Source organism: Candoia aspera, chromosome 6, assembly GCF_035149785.1.
Source record: "Candoia aspera isolate rCanAsp1 chromosome 6, rCanAsp1.hap2, whole genome shotgun sequence".
Taxonomy (NCBI): domain Eukaryota; kingdom Metazoa; phylum Chordata; class Lepidosauria; order Squamata; family Boidae; genus Candoia; species Candoia aspera.
The window spans coordinates 44004562-44026870 of record NC_086158.1 but is presented as its reverse complement, the minus strand read 5'-3'; the positions used below and the strand labels follow the sequence as shown (position 1 = coordinate 44026870).

Below are 22309 nucleotides of genomic sequence, written 5' to 3'. Positions count from 1 at the left end.
CTTTTCCTTATCCGAGTAGTGGTCATGAATTAGCTCTGGGAATATCTTCTACTTTTGCTCAAAAGTAAATTTGTCTCACCACTGTAATTACAAATTAAATAGAAAATACTGCATTAATCTTAAACAGAATTAGTTCTAACCAGGATCTACATCAATAAAGTTTTCAGCTGTTGCTTATAGGGAAACTGACTAGTGTTAGCCATGTTTATGACTGTGATGATGCTGCCCTTCACTTGAAGTAAAAGGAGACAAGAACAGTCCAGTAGAAAAAGCAGGACCATACTTTTTTTCAATGACGTCTTTAATTGTAGCTAAGGGGAAGTCTAAATTGTGTTTCATTAATACAATAATCTGATCTCATTTATCTTGCCCCAAACCAGCAGATACCATTTCACTGAAATGCAAATAAATTTTGTAACAGATCACATTTTTAAGAAGGTATAAAAAATAATTAAAATACAAAATTTTAAATAAATTCTTGGTAAATTCCAAGTGTTGAGCACCACAGAAAAGTAGTTATCCTCTTCTGCATAGGAATTCAAATAGTAAATGAAAAAAAGTACAGCTAATAAATTGGTACATTTGGCACAATCTACTGCAAGGTCATTTGAACTCAACAGAGAAATAAAGAGACATCGCATTTCAGACATTTTATTAAAGATTTTTTGAAAATATTGTTCCCCCAAATGCCACATTATATCATGGAATAGAACAGTCTTTCTGAACTGGAGTTCCATGGAACCCTAAGGTTCCATGAGAAGTTGCTAGGGGTTCTGTGAGAGACTGCGACTGAAAAAAAAACCAAACTTTTTTTTTTAACCTTGCATACCACACAATGCTAGAGCTCACAGTAATGGGAATTTTTACACATGACTCAGCTGCTGACCTGCCAGTTTGCTGTTCTTGTAAAGGTTGTAAAATGTGGATTGTGCAGGTTAGAAGTGAATTATATTATGTTTTTGTATATTTTACAATTTTTATGCAGAGGTTCCTTGAGACCTGAAAATCATTTCAAGGGTTCTTTCAGGATAAAAAGGTTGAGAAAAGCTGGAATAGAATAACATACTCCAAGTTTGTAGGCTAGTCTATGTAGTAAAAATACACTTGGTTTGCAGTCCGATAATTCACCTTCTTGGGAATAAGTCCCATTGAAGTTGTAAATAGAGAAAGGATTGCAGTGTTTATTTTATTGTACTCCTCTGAGACTATTTTAAATAATCTTTTAAATGATTGCATGAAAATCCATTTAATTATTTAGCAACTTTTTGATTCACAACTATTTTCTATTGCATTACATGACATATGCTTCACAAATCACTATGACTCAAAAATGCCAATTTAAATTAAAAATTACCATTTCATTATTCTGCAGCTCACTACCAAGATCCATTCTTAATGCACTAATTTGGAAGTGCCACTAGAATCAGCAAGACTTGGTTTTGAGTGAATTGTCTAAGATGGGGCTCTACTGTAGATTTTCTGTGCAAGTAGTCAAAGTATCCACTTAAATATAAGCATTTGCTTACAAGTTGTTCCCTTCATTAGTAAAACTACTATAAGACCTTCCTTATGCAATAATATACACTTGGACATAGTTATGTGCATATGTTTAACCTGTTATAAATTACCTTCTAGAATTTGCTAATTTGTTAAGCATATGAGTTTAATATTTAAACCCATTTCCCTAGATTTAATGCTTTTGACTTTAGAGAATACAACACTTAAAAGTTATAAGACTGCTTTACAGGCTACAATTTTAAGAGAAATAAACTATACTTGCAGAGCAAAATTATGACACCAACTCTGAATTTATGTAGTTTATAGATGTAGTTGTACTATGAAATGAATGTAGTTTTGCAGAAAATATCACAGATCAACCTGTTTTGCTTTGTGGTAGAAGCAGCTTCTTGATACACTAAACCGTCTAGATAATACTGCATAATAATTAATGTATGGCATACTTAATGTATGGCATAATAATTCATTATGCCATACATTAAGTATTAGGAGCCAAAGCTGTTCAAAGCAACACACAGACATAATGGAAGGTTTCATGTACACTTAAATCATGACAGTTTTAATCGTCAGGGCAATTCCAATCCTCAAAGGAATTAAGTTATGGGAATAACTTATCCAGATTTTTCAAATCATTTCCTCAAATCCCAATAACTTCATAACCCATTCCGGCAGAATTAACCTATATATTAACGACTGTGAATTCAGATTGAAGTATATTTTAGCACTCATGTAGTCATACAATTTTGAACACTGTCAGACATGTTCTGTACAGTAAAACTTCTGCTTAATGAACTAATTAAGAGAAACTAACTAACTAAGAGAAAAAGGAGTGGGATTTTTGTGAATCCAAAAACATACTTGTGGCTTTTCCCTTGGTTCCATCTTGAGGGCCAAGAACATGTCCCTCCCGCAAAGAATGTTAGCTGCAACCAAGGAGCAAAAAGCAATGAAAGCCATAGGCATTCTAACAATAGCCTGAGACTCTGGCAAACACAAGCCCAGCTAATTGGCACATCAAAGAGAAGCTGCAGCTGAGGGGCCATGTGGAGGCTGAGGATTGGAGCCCGGGAGCACCAGAGCCAGAACAATTGCCCAGCCTTATGACTGGGCCAATCCAAGAGCCAGAGAAGAAGCCTTCAGAGGCAAGCAAAGTACCACAGGATACCAACTACAGCAACTCTCAGGATCTAGATTTTGCCCTTTAAATTAAAAGTCCACTAAACTGAAGTCTGTTAAGAGTTTACTGGACCCTTTACAAATTCTGCTTAGGCAAGAATTTGATAAAACTAATCTTGATAAATATACATTTACAGAGTAATAATTCCAGAATGCAAGGGTTTTATGCAATGTTGGAGACCCAAGTTCCTCTTAAAAGGCTGAAGAGACACACAAACTGACCATTGGTCTATGCATTTTTAAAGAATTTTTTTCAAAGGACCAAACTTGAGGTCAGCTTACTATTACCCAGCAAATACAGTGCAAAATCCACTGCCACATACACCAGTTAGTGTAATGAGCTAGATGATTAAAAACAAAAGTTACTGCCAGATACTGAGAAAACAGCTAAGCAGCATATAGTAAGGCAGACACACATTTTTAGTCCTTTCAAACATCACTCCATCATTAATGACAGTTTGCCCAGCATTTCTTCTTTCCTTCAACCTTTGGAGTCAGACATTAGTTTCATTCTTGTGGCTGCACTAAAAGTCCTTTCTTCCAGTCCATGAGCTGGCACAAAAGTAATGCTGCTGTAGTTATGCTTCCATTAATGTTGAGCCCTATTCTTTAGTAACAAGGCAAACCTTGTGTTCTTACACTTTTAATGCAGGACAATTTAAGGACAATAATTAGTGGATTCCTCGGGCTTCATTTCTCCTCCTCACTTCCCAACAGAAAAAGACACCAATCTCTTGCCCTAATTTGGGCTGGGGGCAAATTTTTCAGATAGCTAGATCCAGACCTAGCTGTAAGGTAGGAGGGGGCTGCTCAGGAAAGCAAGAGAGGAGAGCCCTGTACAGGGCAGGCCTCTCCCACTGATGTTGGGCTGGCAGCTGATTTAAAGGGCTCAGAGGCTGCTCAGTCGGAAAACTCTCCTCTCTTGCTTAACTGGGCAACCCTCTCCCACCATGCAGATAAGATGGGTGCCTGGGACAAAGGTTTGGGGTATCTTTCAAGTTGCCCAAGGGACAGGTCACAGGCACCAGCCAAGATGCTTTGTACCTCTGACCAGTCCGTCGGCTTACTTCTGACCGTGGGTCTACCACTCTGAAAGATGTGAAGAGGGAGGGAGACCTAAGAGAGAGAAACAAGAAACACAGCAAGGTAAGAAAGTGACAGACAGCAAGACCATGAGACAGTTAAGAGTTGCCCTCTTCTCTTCTACGCACTGCCAGCCAGGCTATTATGTGGATACAAGTTTAGTAGTAGTTGTTTTTTTTTTCAAAAGGGCTGTTCAGGAAGGTGCAGAAGCATTGTCAGGAACACTCCCTGGTGAATGGAGCTAAAAAGTGCAGAGGAGCAGCAGGAGGGAATGATCAACAAAGAGCAAAACTGAGAGATTCAGCCGAGGGATTCCAGAACATGTACAGAAAATCTGTTCATGTGTATGGCTTTACATGCTAATACATTCAGATATTATTCTAAAGGAACAGAACTATAGGGCAATGTACACTTTTATGTTCAGCTCCGATCTCAACTAATGCAGGTCTGTTCTGCAGCCCAGGCCAAAATGGCCACTTAGGGCAGTGCCACTGACCAGAGGGGAGAAGTTGTAATCACAGCAGCCCAAAGGCCAATAGCAGCTGGACAAATCCCAATGCAACAACACCATCAATTAAGATGGTTGACAAAGCATCCTAATCACATCCACCCAAAATTGTGTCAGAAGACACTGTATAACTGGAATAGGTAAATGAAACATTACGCTGCCTCTCCTATGGTCTGAGGATGAGAGAAATCATGAGGCTGTAAATTTTAAAAATGGTTAGTGGGGCATGTTTGTACAATGGCTAGAGGAACAGGTGGAGCCTGCAAAAACAGGCATTCTCCTTTGGCTACTTCTACCTTCCAGTGTAGGTAGTTCAGTTTTAAGTCACAACCTTTGTTTTACTACTACTGCTCAGCAGTAAGACAGCCACAGTGAGGCAACTGAATTATCCCCTTGTCTTTTGTCTCCTGGAATTCACCAAGTAGTAGCAGAAGAAATGTTCTATTCCACGATTTCTGGGATTCAGCCTACATATCCTGCTCTGCACATTGCTTTGAAAAGCAGCCCTGGTGTCTTCTTCCGGAGCGGTCTTCCCAAGTCCAGGAGGTGGACTTTCGACGACAGATCAACTCACACTGGAAGTGCTTTAGAGACGCTTCGTCGCACGAAGCTGCCCAGGAAGCTGCTGACATAGCGCAACCCAGCAGCCCCGCCAGGCAACGAGGAAAACAAGTAGGCTCCTCCGGCTCCCAGCTGGACCACGGCTCCCAGCACGGTGAGCAGCGTACTTCGGAGTCCGAGAGCAGCGTAGAGAGTTCCGCCCACGGAGCCCAAATAAAGGATGGCCAGGCCGCGCCGGTCGGGGTCGCCCAGGAAGCGACTCGGGCCCCGCAAGAAGCCGGCGGCTCCCAACGCAAAGGCCGAGCCCAAGGACCAGAGCAGCGCAAACTTCCGCAGCAGCAGGAGCGACCCATAAAGCGCGGCGAGGCCGAAACAGAGAGCAGCCAGCAGCAGGCACAGCGCACTCCCCACCAGTCGCTGCCAACGGGACACCCCTGTCGGGAGCCACGGATCCGGCTCCGGGTCCGCCGCCCACGACCACGCTCCTGTCGCGGGGAAAGGGTTCATGCGGCGCAGCCAGACCCCCAAGCCCGACCCAGTTTCTTCTGCCTCGTCCTGCGGAGGGGTCTGAGGCACTGACAAAGCCGTCGAGCTACCGCCGCCCTTAGACTGGGCTAAGTATTCTTGCAGCTGCCGGTTCAGATCTGCCATCTTGGCGAGGAGTCTTTCGGGAAGAGGCGGGAGGCGAGGGCAGAAGTAGATGAGCAACAACGCTACTCTCCGGCTCGGTGTTTCTGTTGCGGCGGGACGCGCAACCCTCCGCTGGTCTCTTTAAAAAAGCTGGCACCAGCCTCTTTGGGAGGCACGTGACCCCGTTCAGGCAGCACGCGCGCGCGTCCAGGCTTCAGATGGGCGGAGAACGAGGTTGCGCAGGCAGCCCGGCCCCGCCTCCCTCCAACCTTCTCGCAGGCGCCTGAACGAGAAGAGTCCTTCCTGGACGCACCTCGGAACGCTCCGTGACCCCGGGCGACTTCCCCTCACCAGGCGGCGCACGACCCCCCGCTTCAAAGATGAATGCTTCTGCGCATTCGCAGAAGGCAGGAGAAACGGGGGCGGTGCTTCCGTACTCTACGGTCGGGAGAAAGACTTGTCGCTCCTGATTGGCTATTTCTAGAGAGGGCGGGACTTGGGACTAGTTCTCAGGTCTGGGCGGTTTGTAAAATACTGTATTCTTGATTGTTGTGCTGTTTGTTAAGGATGCGAGGTTACTTAGGTAGCCGTTCACTATTACTCCACATCGGGGACATTATGGCCTCAGAGTAGGGGTTATTTAATTTTATTTTGATTAATACTTCATTAATTCAGAATAAGGGGACAAAAAGACCAAATTAGGGACAGATCGTCATCGAAAAAATCTATGTTGTCACTAAGTTGACAACGACTTGTTGGCACGTAATCAGTAATCAAGGGGACAAATTAACGGTGATAATTTCCCATTAGTACATTTGTGTGAGCATACTTTCTTTGCTACATCAACGTGCAAAATAAATTTAGTAACTCAAGCAGGTCTTCTATCTGTAATTTCAAGTTCAACTTCAACTGCAGGCTTATTAATAAGGTTGGGTTATTATTGTGATAACCCTTAGGTATTGTAATTGCAGCAATAAGCACACCTGATCTGTTCATGGTCTACCCCTAGGCTCTTTTACAATGTACGCACTCCAGTTCCAGATAGTTAGCTTCGTAACATCATACTGATTATAGATACATACCAATGCATGTACTACAGGATCCAGTCTCTAGGGAATGTCCTGCTGTACTGCCTCATGTTCCCAAGTCCCCCATCCCCATCCCTGAAAAGGGAATCAAAACTTGCAGGATTCCTCAACCTCATAGACTGATATGCTGTACACGCATCACAATTATTACAACTTCATTGGTAATGAAATTATTTTTGTGGTTTCAATCAGGGCCGCGACTAGGGGGGGCAACCAGGGCATGTGCCACAGGTGCCCCCCTGGTGGGGTGCCAAAATGAGCGCGGGGGGCGCCAAAATGAGTGCTGGGGGGCACCAAAGTGGGCACGGAATCCCTGTTTGCCCCAGGTGACACAGACCCCAGTTCAGGCCCTGGTTTCAATATAATAATTGTGAACAATATTATTGTAATATCTTTATCTTCTTAAAATGTATTCTGACAAAATAGAATGCATGCAAAAAGGGGCTTTTTTTTTTTTTACCTTGATGGGACCAGGATTCTGACCGTGGTGGCTGGGACATAAGAAACTAAAGGGTGAGAACCACTGAACAACCAGAACAGATCTTCTTTCCCTTGTCCACAAAATGCCATTTACAGCAGCATGCACAGTCCCTGAAAAGTATGACATCCATCGGAAATGTTCAAAACATAATGGACAAAAACTAATTTTATTTGGAGGAATAGCTGCATCTGAATAACCATTCCTAATGCGGTGGGAAGTCGGTAAGTGATTGCAGCTTTCACATTCAAAGGTTGATGTTTCAGTATCAGTACTTCAGCGTGAATTGGTGTATCGGGGTATTAAGAATATTCCCCAAAAGATGGCGACATAAAATGGCCATTCGCACATAATGCGGTATACCGTGGATTTAACAGTACCTACTCAAAAGAGTGGACTCCCTAGTTCTAAAAGCTGTTTAGAGTATCTCCGGAGTTCTACCCGGCCCTACAGAGCAAGTGGTAGCCATACTCTCGCCGCGGTTGGCTTTCCACCGCCCGACTCTACGAGGTCCCACCGCACCAGGCCGGCCGCCCTCGCTAGTTCATTATTTATTATTTCATTCCCTTTCTAGGAAAAATATGTGCCTGGCCGAGGGGCGGGAGGATAAGGCCGCCCGTCTTGAGCCACGGGGGCGGCCCGCCACGCCAGCCAGCGCAGGGCGGAGGAGAAGACCAGACGGGCTGCGGGGCTGCTGTAGTCGGGACCGGGGTGCCCTAGCGCGCCGCTCGTCGCTCTCCCCACGGCCGGCTACGAGACAGCTGTCCCCGCACGGAAGGTCGCTGGCCAAGAGAGCTTGGACCCACGGCCGCCATGACTGGCAGGTAGGAGAAGAAAGACAGCGAGGTCGCCCGGAAGCTCGGTTGGGCTTTACTTGCCAGGTCGGGGGCTGACTAAACGTCTAAACAGCCTAGCCGCCTTCCTCCTTGGGACCGCTTGCGCCCGCGACAGCTACCTCCGGGGGCTCAGTAGCTGGGAGGATTCCCGCTTCCGTTGGAGTTAAAAAGGAGTAGTCGGGCTTTGCGATCGCGGTGTCTCGTGAGCTCGGGAGGGCTTTTATGGAACACGGCTACTAGTTGAAGAGAAGGCTTCTTTGCCCGTTAACCTTTGTGCCGCAATATATTTACTAAAGAAGGCGAAGTCTCGTTCTTCTGGCTACAAGCGCTCATTTCCCTTACGTGTGATGCGATCATTTTTGCTTTAAGTGGCCTTGCAGATATTGAAAACCAAATACTAGATTGTTAACAGCAGGTGGCAGCACCTAGCTGTCCTTGGCTGATGCAAAACACCGAAGCAGGCACCAGTCCTGATAGTACTTAGATGGGAGACCACAAGGAAATCAGGTTTTCCACCTAGACTGGGAAGTCAGAAAACATCCTGAAAGAAGGCAGCCTACTGCTGCCATAATCCCTGTAATCAAAGAAGTCACTTGTAAAGTACACTTGTCACTTGGGGCTGGCTTTATCTGAAACAATCTTTATGGGGATCTTGTTGGCTAATAAACATTTACAAAATGGTGAGGTGTAGCAAACAAGCACTTTACATTAGGAGAGTGAAAACTTTTACCCCATTGCTTTGAGTCTTCAGGAACATCATTGTTTAAATATTAGACACTATTATTTGCCTCTCTGAACCACTATAATTGCAGGCATCCATCTCTAGGCTTTGAATTGACTGTATATTATTGAAGATTTGTGCTACTTTACCATCTATAAAATAAATTTAAACTATAAAATACATGACTATCCATTGGGGAGGGTGAATGCTGTGTAGAGGTCTGTTGGAAAGAACAAAGCATTTAATGGCAAAGGAAATAAAAATACAGAGTTGTTCAAATAGATTGTTAAAAGGATCAGAGAAAACCTGCACATGTCACACAAATCTGCAGTTTGTGTGACATGCAGCTGCCAGGCTAGAGTTTTGTGAAGGCAGGTTCACAACTATATTATATTTGCTCTTACTATTACATTATTATTTGCTTTTACTATTCTATTATTTGATTTTTTTTGTCAATGGGGATAGTAATAATTCTGCATTTTCATTTTACTTTGCATAAATAAATACATTAATCCTATCAAAAACAAACAAACAATGAGGAATTGTCCTAACAGTCAGGAATCACGCTGTGATGAGGAGTAGGTCTCTAGTGTTTATTACTGCTACATAAAACAGAATCCTAACAAACTGAAGAAGTGTGGGAAAACCCAGACAGATAAACCCCAAAAGTCAAGGCGGGTCTGTTCTGTGTCTCTTTGAATGACAGCTCAAACTCTCTACTACGCATGCATTTTCCCCCCTGGATAGGGGCCCCCTCCTGCTCACCATCAGTACTCATGACAGGAATAGCAAGAAGAAATCATGAGAGACTGAAATGACGGGGCTCTATTAGTCCAGTGGTGGACTCTATTTTTTGTGTTTTGTGAGTGCAAATGATGGCATTCAGGGTTATTCAAAAAATAATGTTCCAAACATTTCTTTCTTACATGATTTAAAAAAAAATCTATGTAGTACTATATGTTCATGTGTTCATGAACTATTTAACATAAAATTAAGCTGTACGATTTATGAGGATGCACAAACAGAGATTGAGAGTTCTAGTCCTGCCTTAGGCATGAAAGCCAGCTGGGTGACCTTGGGCCAGTCGCGCTCTCTCAGCCCAACCCACCTCACAGGGTTGTTGTTGGGGGAAAATAGGAGGAGGAAGGAGTATTAGGTATGTTCGCCGCCTTGAGTTATTTATAAAAATAATAAAGTCAGGATAGAAAATTAATAAAATAAATACTTCCAAACAAAAAATTAAATGCCTACTATTTAAAAAATGTCATTGTTAATGACGTAGTATTTCTGTCTCTGTTCTGTTATAAATTACCACATCTTTTGAAACTGTGGTTGCCAAATCAGTCTTGTTACCCATGATTAATGGATTATGACAGTAGGACAGACTGGTAAAGTAGTATGGGTGAGTCAATGTGATAAATATAACAGAATGCCTGTAAACATATAATGGTTCTTATTGGGGAAAACTTGACATTTTTCCATACTATGGTGAACCTTGGTCATTTAATAGATGACTCGTGGGATTTAAGAGATAAAAGATAGGACCCTTTGATTTAAGGCATGTTATCATGGCTATGTATGATAATAGCAAATTAGATAATGGGCACACCCAAGATATTTTCACTTCCAGATCTGTGAGAATAATGAGTGCAGAAACCAGAGAATCTGTCAGGCTACTATGCTGAACCCTTGGCAATGATTGCTCTAAAAGATAGTATTACTGCTTCCAACAATCTTTATAAAACCAAAAGATAGCTAGCTAGCTAGCTAATCAGGAAGAAGGAGTATGAGAAGCTGGAGAAGTACCAGGGCCTGAAGGAGGAATTAGAGAGGATGTGGAAAGTGAAGGCCAAAGTGGTCCCAGTGGTGGTAGGGGCACTCGGGGCTGTGATTCCCAAGCAGGGAGAGAGGCTCCAAAAGATCCAGGAACAGCATCAGAGCTCTCTGTCCAGAAGAGTGCAGTGCTAGGAACAGCTAAGATACTGTGCAGAACCCTCAAACTCCCAGGCCTCTGGTAGAGGACCCGAGGTTGAGGAAAACACATACCACCCATAGGGGTGAGAAGGGAGTTTTTTTAATTGTTAAAAATAACTTTTTAGGTGCTTGCATATTGTTAGAGTTTGATACTCTACTCCAGTTTGTTTCTGTTAAAGTGTTTTTTTAAAAAAATTTATACAGACAGAATAAGGAATAATAATAAGCAACCTCACTTAAAATATGATAACAAAAGATAACAGAGCAATAGATAAATGAGAGAACGACAAGGAGGACCGGATCACCAAAACAATTTAAACTTCAGAATTAAGACTGATTTGTGCAATATGATCCTTCTTTCAAAGTGGGTGTGGAGTAAACAACAGCTTGAGTCAGTAACTTTTCTGTGTCCAGAGTTTATGTATAGGGGGTGGGGGAGTAGGAATGTAAAATGTTTCTTTATTGAGCTTCTTGATATTTTACTGGTATGTGATTTTTGGAGTGAGTTTCAAAGTCACTCTGCTTTTTTCCAGCACTTTTTATTCAAGTGACATAAAGAACTGTAGATAGGGCATGAATAATAGAAAACTAGTTAAGGAAGGCTGATACTAAAGGATATATTTCTATTATTATTATTATTATTATTATTATTATTATTATTATTATTTACTGATGAAATATCTACTATTAAAAATCTTGTAGCTTTTTTTCCTGAGATGGCTCAGTTTTATGATTTCTGTGATTTTTAGTGAGGGAATTAAGGTGAATAAGATTTTGAAATTCAGTGTTTGTTAAATGGCTCTGAACAAGTACAATAATTCTGAATTCACAACATTGTTATTAATGGGATGGATTGAAGAAAGAAGTAAGGCAAGAAATCTATACAGTTCCTGAGCAGAAAATGGTGTATAAGAAGAATGGACTTTACTTCTTTTAATTAGCAAATATAAGAAGACAGTTTTTCTGGAAGAAACCCATTTCCTGAACCTTGTGAGTTTCTACTTCAGAGTTGCTGCTCTGTTATCCTCGTGCAGTTTTCTTCCCAGCGGTAAGAACCATGGCTGGTGTGAGGCTTCGGGGTCTAGCATCTTCCAAACTCTACCAACGCCGACAAGAGCGCCTGAGTGGCACAGTGTCATTACTGAATGATGAGAAAGAGAGGGCAGCTGGGACATTAGGGTAGGTTATTGGGATACCTCCTCAGACTGATAGTCACTGATATATTTAGAGTGTTTGCTCTGACTTACTTTGAAGCAGGAAGTAAAGAAAACCAGGTTTGAAATTTTGCTTGAGGGAAGTGTGTCTTTGGCTCTGATAGTATCAGTTTTGTACAAAAACAGGAAACCAGCTATGGAAAACTTCATCCCTTGAAATTAAAATAGATAATAGGATGGTATGGTAACAGGCCCTGTATAAATAAACTTAAAGAGTATCTCTGCATCTTGTAATAATTGATTGAACCTTACTTGACATCAAGAATCAAATGATACTTTTTTCCATCTAAAATAAGTTTACAGTATTATCAATACTTTTTATTTAAAGTTATTGTTTACTTTTTCTTTGTGTTCAGCATGTATGATCATACGGCAAAAGAAACAGGGTTTTAATCCTTTGAAGCAGGGCAACATGTTCCAGGGCATATTTTCTGTCTTTGAAATACAAGAAAAGCTGCCTTGTAAAAGTTTGGTGATCTTTAGAAATTGTTCAGGGGATATGTATGTATGTATGTATATGCATAGTTCAGACAAACAAATGTTTCCTTTCTCCTTAATGGAAAATTTCATGTATAGTGAGGCATTTACAATCATTGGCCAAACAGCAGGTTACTGCGTAAAAGTGTAATATGCTGTTTAAAACTTTAGTCAGTTTTAATGCTTTTTTAACACATATGTGAAACCACTAGGTGAGGTCATCAGGAGTTTGGATGATGGTTATTATCAATATGCTATGATAAATAAATGATAGCCAAATCTATTTATTCATATAATTTTTTCCTCAGGAAATGGGGTTGTCTTCCAGACAAACTATAAAGTATTGGCTATCAGTTTAAAACCCAAAATACCTAAAGTTTGAGTTGTTCGAGATAATTCCTTTCTCTGTATAATCCCCAATGTTAAGATAATCAGAGACATCTGTATTGGGTGCCTCCAGCTTATCTAGTAATGGCTTAGGAATGGTCTTCTTAATCATTACTCCTAAATTGTAGAAAGCAGCCCATGTAGGTATCAAGGGTCTACTCCCTTAAGAGGCTTTCAAGGAAGCTATAAATCCCTGTTTTCAGTCTCTTTTAATATTTAATAATTTTACATTTTTATTTGATTTTTATCTTTTTTATCTGTTTACAGTATTTACCTTTAAAATACTTTGGTTTAAATTTTAATGTAAACCATTCTGAGGTGTTTAGGAAAAACACTATAGAAATAAAATTACGTGCTGTACATAACAATTTATATGGCCCCTTCTACTTTGGTACAGAGGGATTTGATGGGTTGGAACTATAGTGTCCTTACTCATGACATATAGTCTGTAATAGGTATTACACTAGAATAACTCTAATGGGAGCTCAGATAACAAGATTTTGTGTCTCAGTATAACTTTATGGAAATAAATTGTTGGCTGATCCATCTCATTATACAAGAATGAAAAAAACATGCTTACTAGGCATCTGTCTTCTACCTAAAATATACAGGAGCGTTGGCCTTCTTGGTTTCTGGTCATTAATCTCTCAGTATGTGTAACAACCCCACCATATATATTGCATAAACAAATCTACTTCTTCCCATCAGCAGTCAGGTCACAGAATTCTGGACCAGTTACAGCTTGTGTGTCATCTTCAAGGCAGCCTCATGTAAAGCACAAAGTCATGCTGTGAGTTAATGAGTCACTATTGCGAGATTATCCCAATCCCAAAAGGGCCACAACTAGATCCTCCTGAGCTAGTTACATTCAAGGTAAATGTACTGCTATATAGTCATCTTCATTCACTCAAACATTCCCCAGACCCCTAGAATCATCTTTGAAGTGGTCTGTAATTGTCCTCCCTACAGCTGCTGAAAAGTGTCAATGAGCCAATCAGCACTTCCTCCAGCTTAAAAGATCGGGAAGAAAGCAAACTTGGGATCTGCCTAGTACCCAATTCCCTTTCCTTCTGTGCTGAGTTTGTCTCCATAGCATCCCTCTAAACAGTTGGTCTGGTTGCTCTGCTTACTTCTACCGCTGGTGTAGACATCAGTCAACTTGTGTTGTACAGTCCTTCGGCTTGGAAATACTAATAGGGGTGAAGTTCTGTGAAGTGACATAAAACAACCCATATGGCAATTTTCAGAGCTCTCCATTTTCCTGCCTTTGACCTTGTCTGTATACCTTAAAGTATATATTCCAGATCAGGCTGGCTGGAGAAAACTAGTTTCTGGCATATATTACTTCTAGCCTGGAATATACTATTAGGCAGTCAAGTTTATAGGGCAGAAATGATGGGTTTATGCTTTTTAAACTCAAGGAGTAGAAATTGGACAGCCTCAGTAGTTGTAGCAAAGGCTGAGACAAGAATGAAAGGACTCAGGCCTTAATATATCTACAAAGTATGTATTTTCTGATATTTTTCCCCAATGGTTATAGATCATAGCATTTGCAAGGACTGCTTATAATTTTTTAATGGGTGTTTGGAATATTCTATTTTAATATTTTATATAGTAGTATTACTTCAGACCTTAATGTCATTGTGGTAATCTATTTGTCTCGTTAGATTTTATTCATTTTTTATTATGTACCTATCTATATTCCAAGATACTTTGGAAATAGAACACTCAGCAATCTCTGTTAATTAACTGACTCTTTCATTCTTATAAAGTTAGGGAAGTTATCTTTAACTTTGAATTGTGGAGTTCTTGGTGCTCTCTGAGCTTGGTTGTTTGCTTGCAGATGTTTCATTACCACATTAGGTAACATCATCAGTGTAGGGCTTGCTGCCTGTTTATATCCCATAGCTTGCCCTGACAGTTTTGGTGGTTCCTTGATTAGAATATTATTTTCTGCCTGATTGTTTGGTGCTGATCCCTGCTTATCTGAATGTTGGCTGCTGGAGGGATTCTAGTCTTTTTGTTTTGTTCCTAGGTTTTTTTATTGTCTCTTTTGAATGGTGTGTAAATGTGGTTTACCTGTGTGCCTGTTGACGGCTGATTTGTCTGAATGCCAAGCTTCCAGGAATTCCCTAGCATTTTTGGATTTGGCTTAGTCTAAGATGCTAATCGATGCTTTTGAACTGTGGTGTTGGAGGAAAATTCTGAGGGTGCCTTGGACTGCAAGAAGATCCAACCAGTCCATCCTCCAGGAAATAAAGCCAGACTGCTCACTTGAGGGAATGATATTAAAGGCAAAACTGAAATACTTTGGCCACATAATGAGAAGACAGGACACCCTGGAGAAGATGCTGATGCTAGGGAGACTGGAAGGCAAAAGGAAGAGGGGCCGACCAAGGGCAAGATGGATGGATGATATTCTAGAGGTGACGGACTCGTCCCTGGGGGAGTTGGGGGTGTTGACGACTGACAGGAAGCTCTGGCGTGGGCTGGTCCATGAAGTCACGAAGAGTCGGAAGCGACTAAACGAATAAACAACAACAACAAAGATGCTAATAGTTTCCCAATTGAAACTGGTTGATTCCGTGTGTGGTGAGATTAAGCAGTTTTTGTCATGTCTTCTGAGAGCTAGTTGGTGTTCGTGGATGCGCTCTGCTGGTCTTCTACCAGTGTGTCCTTGCACTGTATGTTGTAGATGACTCCTGTTTTTTTTCCTTGGGCTACTGGGTCTTTTGGTCTGCTTAAGATGTTTCGGAGGGCTTTAGTTGGTTTGTGTGCTATGGTGATGCCGTGCAGTTGTAATAGTCTGTTGGTTGTTTCTGAGATGTTTTTGATGTGTGGTAGTGTTATCCTTTTCATGGGTTGTGTTGGTTGTGCTGTAGCGGGTTGTGTGATTAGACGCTTTTTGATAAAGTTGTGTGGGTGTCCATTTTGTTGGAAGACGTTTAACTCCTATCTTTAACTCCTAATGTAAGTTATGAAAGCTTGCTGCTGTTCTAATACAAGAAATACTTTACTATTTGACATTTTTAGCCTTTTGCAAGTAGGTGGCTGTGTGGGTTGGATGAGTGCTGCAGTGTGAAAATCCAGAAATGCTTGTAAGGTCAGAAGTAACAAAAGGCATAACTATGGCTCTGCCAAGATGCAGATCATGTTTTCCTTCATGGAAGTTTTCACTGCTGTTTCTTGTGGCACTTAGTTTTTCACATAGCACTCATCTGGAATGATATTTGTGTCATGAAAATCTCTCTCTCTCATCTTTACTTTATTAATGCTTTTCAGTTATTTTGGCAGTCCTTGCTTTGAACAGTTAGCATAAAAGTTGAAAGCATCAGTAGGATATACTGATAATACTTCCAATATACTTTAGTCCAAGGGATCTCTGGCCCATTAAGCTCATGGCCTCACAATTCACAAATCTTGGAGAAAAGTTAATAAGTAGTCACCTTCACAAACAACAAGAAAGCTGAAACAAGCATAAAATCTCAAAGAATTAAAAAGATTATTTTACATATAGTACATACACAAAAAAGACCAGTAATGGGAGAGGTAGCTGTGTTAATCTATTGCAGCAAAATTAATACTTTGTTGCTTTTTACAAACAAAAGAAAAAGTAATTATATAGCGAAAATGGCATGTAGAGCTGAATACATAAACCAGCATATTAGTTGTAAAGAGCCTAACCAATACTGTATAGGAAAGAGAATGGTTACATTTAGTGTTTACTGAATAGGGAGAGGAAGATATTCTAGTGATATTTATTTATTAGTTTATATCCTACCTTTCACTCAGGAGCAAAGTGGCATATATATTGCTCCTTCCTCTTATTTATTCCTGCAACATCATCCCTGTGAGGTAATTTTAACAGAACATGAAATGTAGGATATGTTTTCAGCCAGGCATCACAAATGTGTGAAAATGTCTTACCGGCCAAGTCATACCACACTATAGAATCAGGTTGTGCTTAGCAGCTGCTTAATCAACAGTTAAAATATTTTAAAGGAAAGCAGATCAAATACCTTTAATTAATGAGGTATTATTTGTCAGCGGACAATCAGACTTCAAAAGTGGGGTTCATTTGTTTTGCAAAGGACTGACATCCCCCAAAAGACCAAGTCCATGCGTTGGCAGTGCTCCTTGATCAGGCACTGTTCCTGGATGTTCAGGTGGGAGAAGTGGCAAGAAGTGTGTTGTCACGGTTACGTTTTGTGTACCAACAGCATCCTTTCTTGAATCCTTTGGTCCTTGCAGTGGTTATCTGTGCTTCGGTAACAACATGATTCCGTAATTACAATGTGTTATCTGTAAGAAGAATCTTTAAGAGCATCTAGACCAGTGTTTCTCAACCTTGGCAACCTTAAGATGTGTGGACTTCAATTCCTAGAATCCCCCAGCTGTCATGGGGCTACAAAGCTGTGCACAGTATCATAATCACAGCAGCTTATATCAAAAGATCTGCACTGGTTGCTAAAGGTTTTCTGGGCTTATTTCAGATTTTTAAGCTGATCTAGAAGCTTCTTTTGGTGCAAACTGTGACCAGTAGGCTACAAAGCTGTGCACAGTATCATAATCACAGCATGCTTAGATCAAAAGATCTGCACTGGTTGCTAAAGGTTTTCTGGGCTTATTTCAGATTTTTAAGCTGATCTAGAAGCTTCTTTTGGTGCAAACTGTGACCAGTAGGCTACAAAGCTGTGCACAGTATCATAATCACAGCATGCTTAGATCAAAAGATCTGCACTGGTTGCTAAAGGTTTTCTGGGCTTATTTCAGGATTTTTAAGCTTTGAAGGCATAGACTGTTTGAGCCAGATTATCAATGAGAATGCCACTTGTCCTGTTACAACCCTGCAGGAGAACCCCTTTAAGGGACCCATTTGCAGAGGCTTCTTTGTTTAGCTTGCAGCAAAAAGCTGATTGGGCCTCCCCAGTTTTTGAACACACTTCTTCTGGAATCACAACTGGTCTCTTTGTTTTCAGAAAGTGGGTAAGAAACACCTTTTTCACCTTAGTTTTGGAGATTGGTTAGTAAGGGTGTTTGTTATTGTTTAAAGATTAGGTTTGCGGTTACTATGTTTTGTTTTGAATGTTATATTCAATAGTTTTATCTGATATTTTTTTCTTTTTATTTAGTTTCTTAAGCATAATTTTTATTGGGTGGATAGGAAGTATTCAAATCTAATTATTAATAATAATACTTCTAGGACTATGGAGCCAGTATAGTTTCTATAAGTCAGTCAGTTGTCAAGTCAAGTATCTTTATACCAGTCAAAGACCAGTACATATTAACACTCAATACTATAAAAGGTTACAGATTGAGAAGTCCAATTATGAATTTACTCCCTGTTAAATATGCGTAGGATTGCACCTTTAGAGTCAGATAAACTCACAATTGAAGTCCATAACCACTAACCTTAAATATTTATCTTCTGATAATTTTTATAGTTGGCTTCTCCACTGTGTCTGAATCTAAATAAATGTATAAAAATGGACTTTTGTTTATTTTTTCATTTTTCTCTTTTGTTTCTCAGTAATATGTCAGATGCCCTTGCAAATGCTGTGTGTGAACGCTGTCGAGCCCGTTTTGATCCTACTGAACGAATTGTAAACAGCAATGGAGAACTGTATCACGAAAACTGCTTTGTCTGTGCTCAATGCTTTCGTCAGTTTCCAGATGGCCTCTTCTATGATGTGAGTTTATTATACTTCTAATAGTCTGGAAAGTTGCTTAGTTTTTTTCCTTCACTGACTGAGAAGTTTGATTGAACTGTTTTCTATGGTGTATATGATTGCCTCAGGTCTAATCTTAGTGTTCCAATTCCCTTTTCTTCCATATGTAATTTTTAATATCCAACTTTCAACAAGGTCTCACTTTCTAAGACAAGTGACTAGAAAAGTTCAACAACGACTAGTTCAGGTACAGTGCTAAACTAGTTTTCTTCAGCTTAGAATCTTGGAGAAATTTTGGGGTTAGAATTAAAAAATTTCTAGTCAGCGTGATTTAAGATTATGCTAAATTACAGTTTAGAGAGAAATTACAGTTTTAGAGTGTACGATCCTGTGTTCCACTCACATCCTCTAGCACAACTACAAAGGGGATATTGGAAGCTTTTGTTTCTGTGAACATTAATTGAACATTACAAAACCAAATATTAAATAATTATTAATTTTTTTCTGGGATGACTGTAAGCCAATGTCATAAATCAGGCATGAAAGCCTACATGTTAACCATAGTTAAGAGTAACCATAGTTTATCCAGCTTTAAGCATAATGCTACACTGTAGTCAGTTAAAATTAGGAGCCATGATAGTTAAACAGAAGGAAGAGAAAACAAGACAGGCTTTTTCTTAATCTAGTACTAAATTATTGATAAGTGTGGTCTCCAAACAAAACCAGAGTTCAAAGAAAAATATTATTGATCCAGTTATATCTCCCTTCCTTTGATTTTTTAAAAATGTTATTGATTTGATAAAAATGCAGAGCAAGACATCAGAAGATCAGGTTGTATTATCTCTTATACATTAAAGAATATCTTTACTGCCAGTGAAAAAGGCATTATATTTAAAGTCAGAGACTGTAACTAGCAAAGTGAGATGATCAAAGGTGAGAGCACTATTACTAAAAATCTAATTGAAGTTACAGTTATAATAGCATGTGTTAAAATGCTCTTGAAGATTTGAAGGTGGAAGAATGTTTTGAAATGAGCTTCCAGAAAGTAAGGAGCAGTGGTGCAAGATCCCCCAGATAGTAACAACAATTCAATTTCTTTGCACCAGCACTGTCTACAGTTGTTTCTGTGGTGAATATTTGATAAAGATACCTTCTCCTGCATCTCTCTTACAGTTTGAAGGGAGAAAATATTGTGAGCATGACTTCCAGATGCTATTTGCACCATGCTGTGGGGAATGTGGTGAGATTTCCAAATTATTTAAATCTATTTTTGTTTGTTTATTAACAACATTTGTAAACTATCCAGTTGTGAAATTCTGAGTGTTCTATAACTGACTTATTGAGGGGAGGCAGTAGAGAGCAAATTAAGATGAAAGTATTATTTATTATTTATTTATGACTCCAGGGGTCATAGGTAAGAACAAAAATATTACATGGAAACATTTAGCTTTTTTTAAAAAAATCCTGAAATTCAAAACCTTATAGGGGAATCTTTGTGGTTCAGTGGAATAGATATTAGTTGTGCACCTAACAAACTTGGCTTTGCCTCAGTTAGTGGGCTTGAGCAAGTTAGTCTTACTCCTCTTCAGTTTCTCATTACTGTAATAAAGCAGACGTAAAAATACTTACAAATGATTTTGTCACACAACTATTACTATGGAATTCTCAAGAGCAGGGAGTCTTCTGAACTGAATTATGAAGTGTGCTATTTCTGTTTCAAGGTGAGTTCATCATTGGCCGAGTCATCAAAGCAATGAACAATAATTGGCACCCCGAATGCTTTCGTTGTGAACTCTGTGATGTAGTTCTTGCTGATTTGGGCTTTGTGAAGAATGCTGGCAGGTAAGAATAGATAGAGGGCACAAATAGGAAATAATTCTTGAGATGATAAAGGGCACCTTGAATTTGTATTAGGACTTCAGGAGTGCAGGCCACTTCCCACTCTGTAGAGGAAGTTATAGGTAAGGCGGAATTAATAAAAGTGTATGGTTTTCAGATGCAGTTTGCATGTATGTACAGAACACATTTTTCAAAATACACTCAGCTCCTTTTCACACAAAAATATTAGCATGTGAACTGTGACTGTATTTTTTAATGTTAAAATGTTCAATAGCTGATGAGATAGGCATGGAAAGTAAATGTGAAGTTGAATGCATTATATAGACTAGAGATATGTTACGGAAAGGGAGGTATGTCTCTAAAAAGTCTGGAGAATGAATGTATTGGCAGCCATTCTCAAAATGGTAATTGTTTTAGACAAAATGCCAGGAAGTAGCAAGAGGCTATATAAATATATCTATATTGAATTGGATAATACTTACCAACAATCAGTTGGGGGATAGTCAGAATTTTGCTTAACAATAAAACAAAATTTCTTTATTCTCCTTTTGAATATATTTCCAGTTATGTAAGAAATATAAGTTTTTAAGTATAAGTTTTTACGTATAAATTTGAATATAAAGAAAATAAAAGTAAAAGGACAAATGCAAAAATCATTTTTTAAAAAACAGAACAGAATAGAATAGAAATACCATGCAGCAATTTTCAGATTTCTAGCATATTCCTATTCTTAGCAAATCCTATTCTTAGCATTTATATTATTTTCCATAATGAAAATAATTATTGGAAAGTTGCTTGTTTTATTTGTTTGTGAATCCTCTGAACCTATCTTTATGTTTTTATATTTCTGTGCTGTATTGGCTAATAAAGTTTAGATTACTAAAAAAAAAATTTTTTTAAAAAGGCAGTCCTTGTGCCCTTCTTTTAGTAGATATTAAGTATTTGTGGTCACAGCAAACTTCAGTTTAGAAAACAGTTAGAATTGAACTGCTAAAAGACAAATGGGATGAATCTACACTGTTACAGCTAAACATTTTTGTGCATAAGTTCTAAACATACCAGAAAACATTACTGATTAGTTGCACATTAGAAATTGACTAGGATCTGATATGTAGGAAGATCATAAACATGAAAGTACAGACTTGTTGTGATAGAATTGCAGCAATGTTATATTGGCAAAGTAAAGGAGACAGAGGTACCAGCACAGTTGCTCCAGCCTCAGATGATAAGTGTTCTGCTAAGACAGGGTTTCTCAACCAGGGTTCCATGGAACCCTAGGGCTCCACGAGAGGTCACTAGGGGTTCCCTGGGTGATCATGATTTATTTAAAAAATTATTTCAAATTTGGGCAACTTCACATTAAAGAGGTACGTTTCATTCTTTATTTTTAGTTTAAGAACACTGTTAATGCATATATACAGGCCTACACATGAAACGAATATAATAATTTTGTAACTTCTGGCCTATATGTGAGCCTGAATGTGCAGGGATTCCCTGAGGCTTGAAAAATATTTCAAGGGTTCCTTCAGGGTCAGAAAGTTGAGAAAGGCTGTGCTAAGACATTATGGCAGACACAGTCTACATTACATAGGGCTAAGTGCACCAGCATGACTTACATTTTAAATTGTTAAACTGAATTAAGTTAATAATTTGTAGCAAGCTTTCTAAGAATTCATTAACCATATTCAGTCATATAAAAATCTGCACATAAAATAAAATGTGGTTTGTGCAGTCACTGCTATTGAAAATGGTATCTACAGCCAAAGCTGTAATAAACAGCACTTTGTTCTAACACGATATTTATAATTTATTCCGTCTGATGTGTAGTCAAAAGAATCAGCAGTTTTTGTAATCTTCTGCAGCTATGGTGGGACTATTGTAACGTTGTTTTAAACTAAACCCCACATTCATAAACTGTTCAAAAGTTTGTACTGTAGACTTAAACGCTGAACAGCTTTTGGGCTGAATTCCTCCTTCCCTTGTTATATTGTAGACTGCACAAAATAGGATTGGACAGCTCCTGAATATTACTGAAACTTCACTATCCACTGTTTGAATGTTTTAGATGGTCAATTATTTTATCACCTATGAAAATCTATTTTTTTGGAGAAGTTACTAAACTTTTGTTCATTGGAATTTCAATCTATATC

At 39.4% G+C, this 22309-nt stretch overlaps 2 protein-coding genes across 3 annotated transcripts in view; one reads left to right on the top strand and one right to left on the bottom strand.

The window, feature by feature from the left end:
• Positions 1-635: 635 nt before the first annotated feature.
• Positions 636-5720, bottom strand: SFT2D3 (SFT2 domain containing 3). Its single transcript, XM_063306929.1, has one exon. The coding sequence runs from the start codon at positions 5495-5497 to the stop codon at positions 4856-4858; it is 642 nt and encodes a 213-aa protein (XP_063162999.1). The 5' UTR covers positions 5498-5720; the 3' UTR covers positions 636-4855.
• A 1940-nt stretch (positions 5721-7660) lies between these two features.
• Positions 7661-22309, top strand: part of LIMS2 (LIM zinc finger domain containing 2) — a 31254-nt gene continuing 16605 nt past the window's right edge. The window contains exons 1-4 of one of the 2 annotated variants that reach the window (XM_063306923.1): positions 7661-7866; positions 18182-18341; positions 19494-19560; positions 20042-20162. In XM_063306923.1, coding sequence (XP_063162993.1) covers positions 7856-7866; positions 18182-18341; positions 19494-19560; positions 20042-20162 — 359 coding nt within the window. In that variant the 5' untranslated portion in view covers positions 7661-7855. Of the gene's footprint in view, positions 7867-11665; positions 11753-18181; positions 18342-19493; positions 19561-20041; positions 20163-22309 lie in introns of those variants that run through there. The other variant, XM_063306922.1, reaches the window with a different exon arrangement.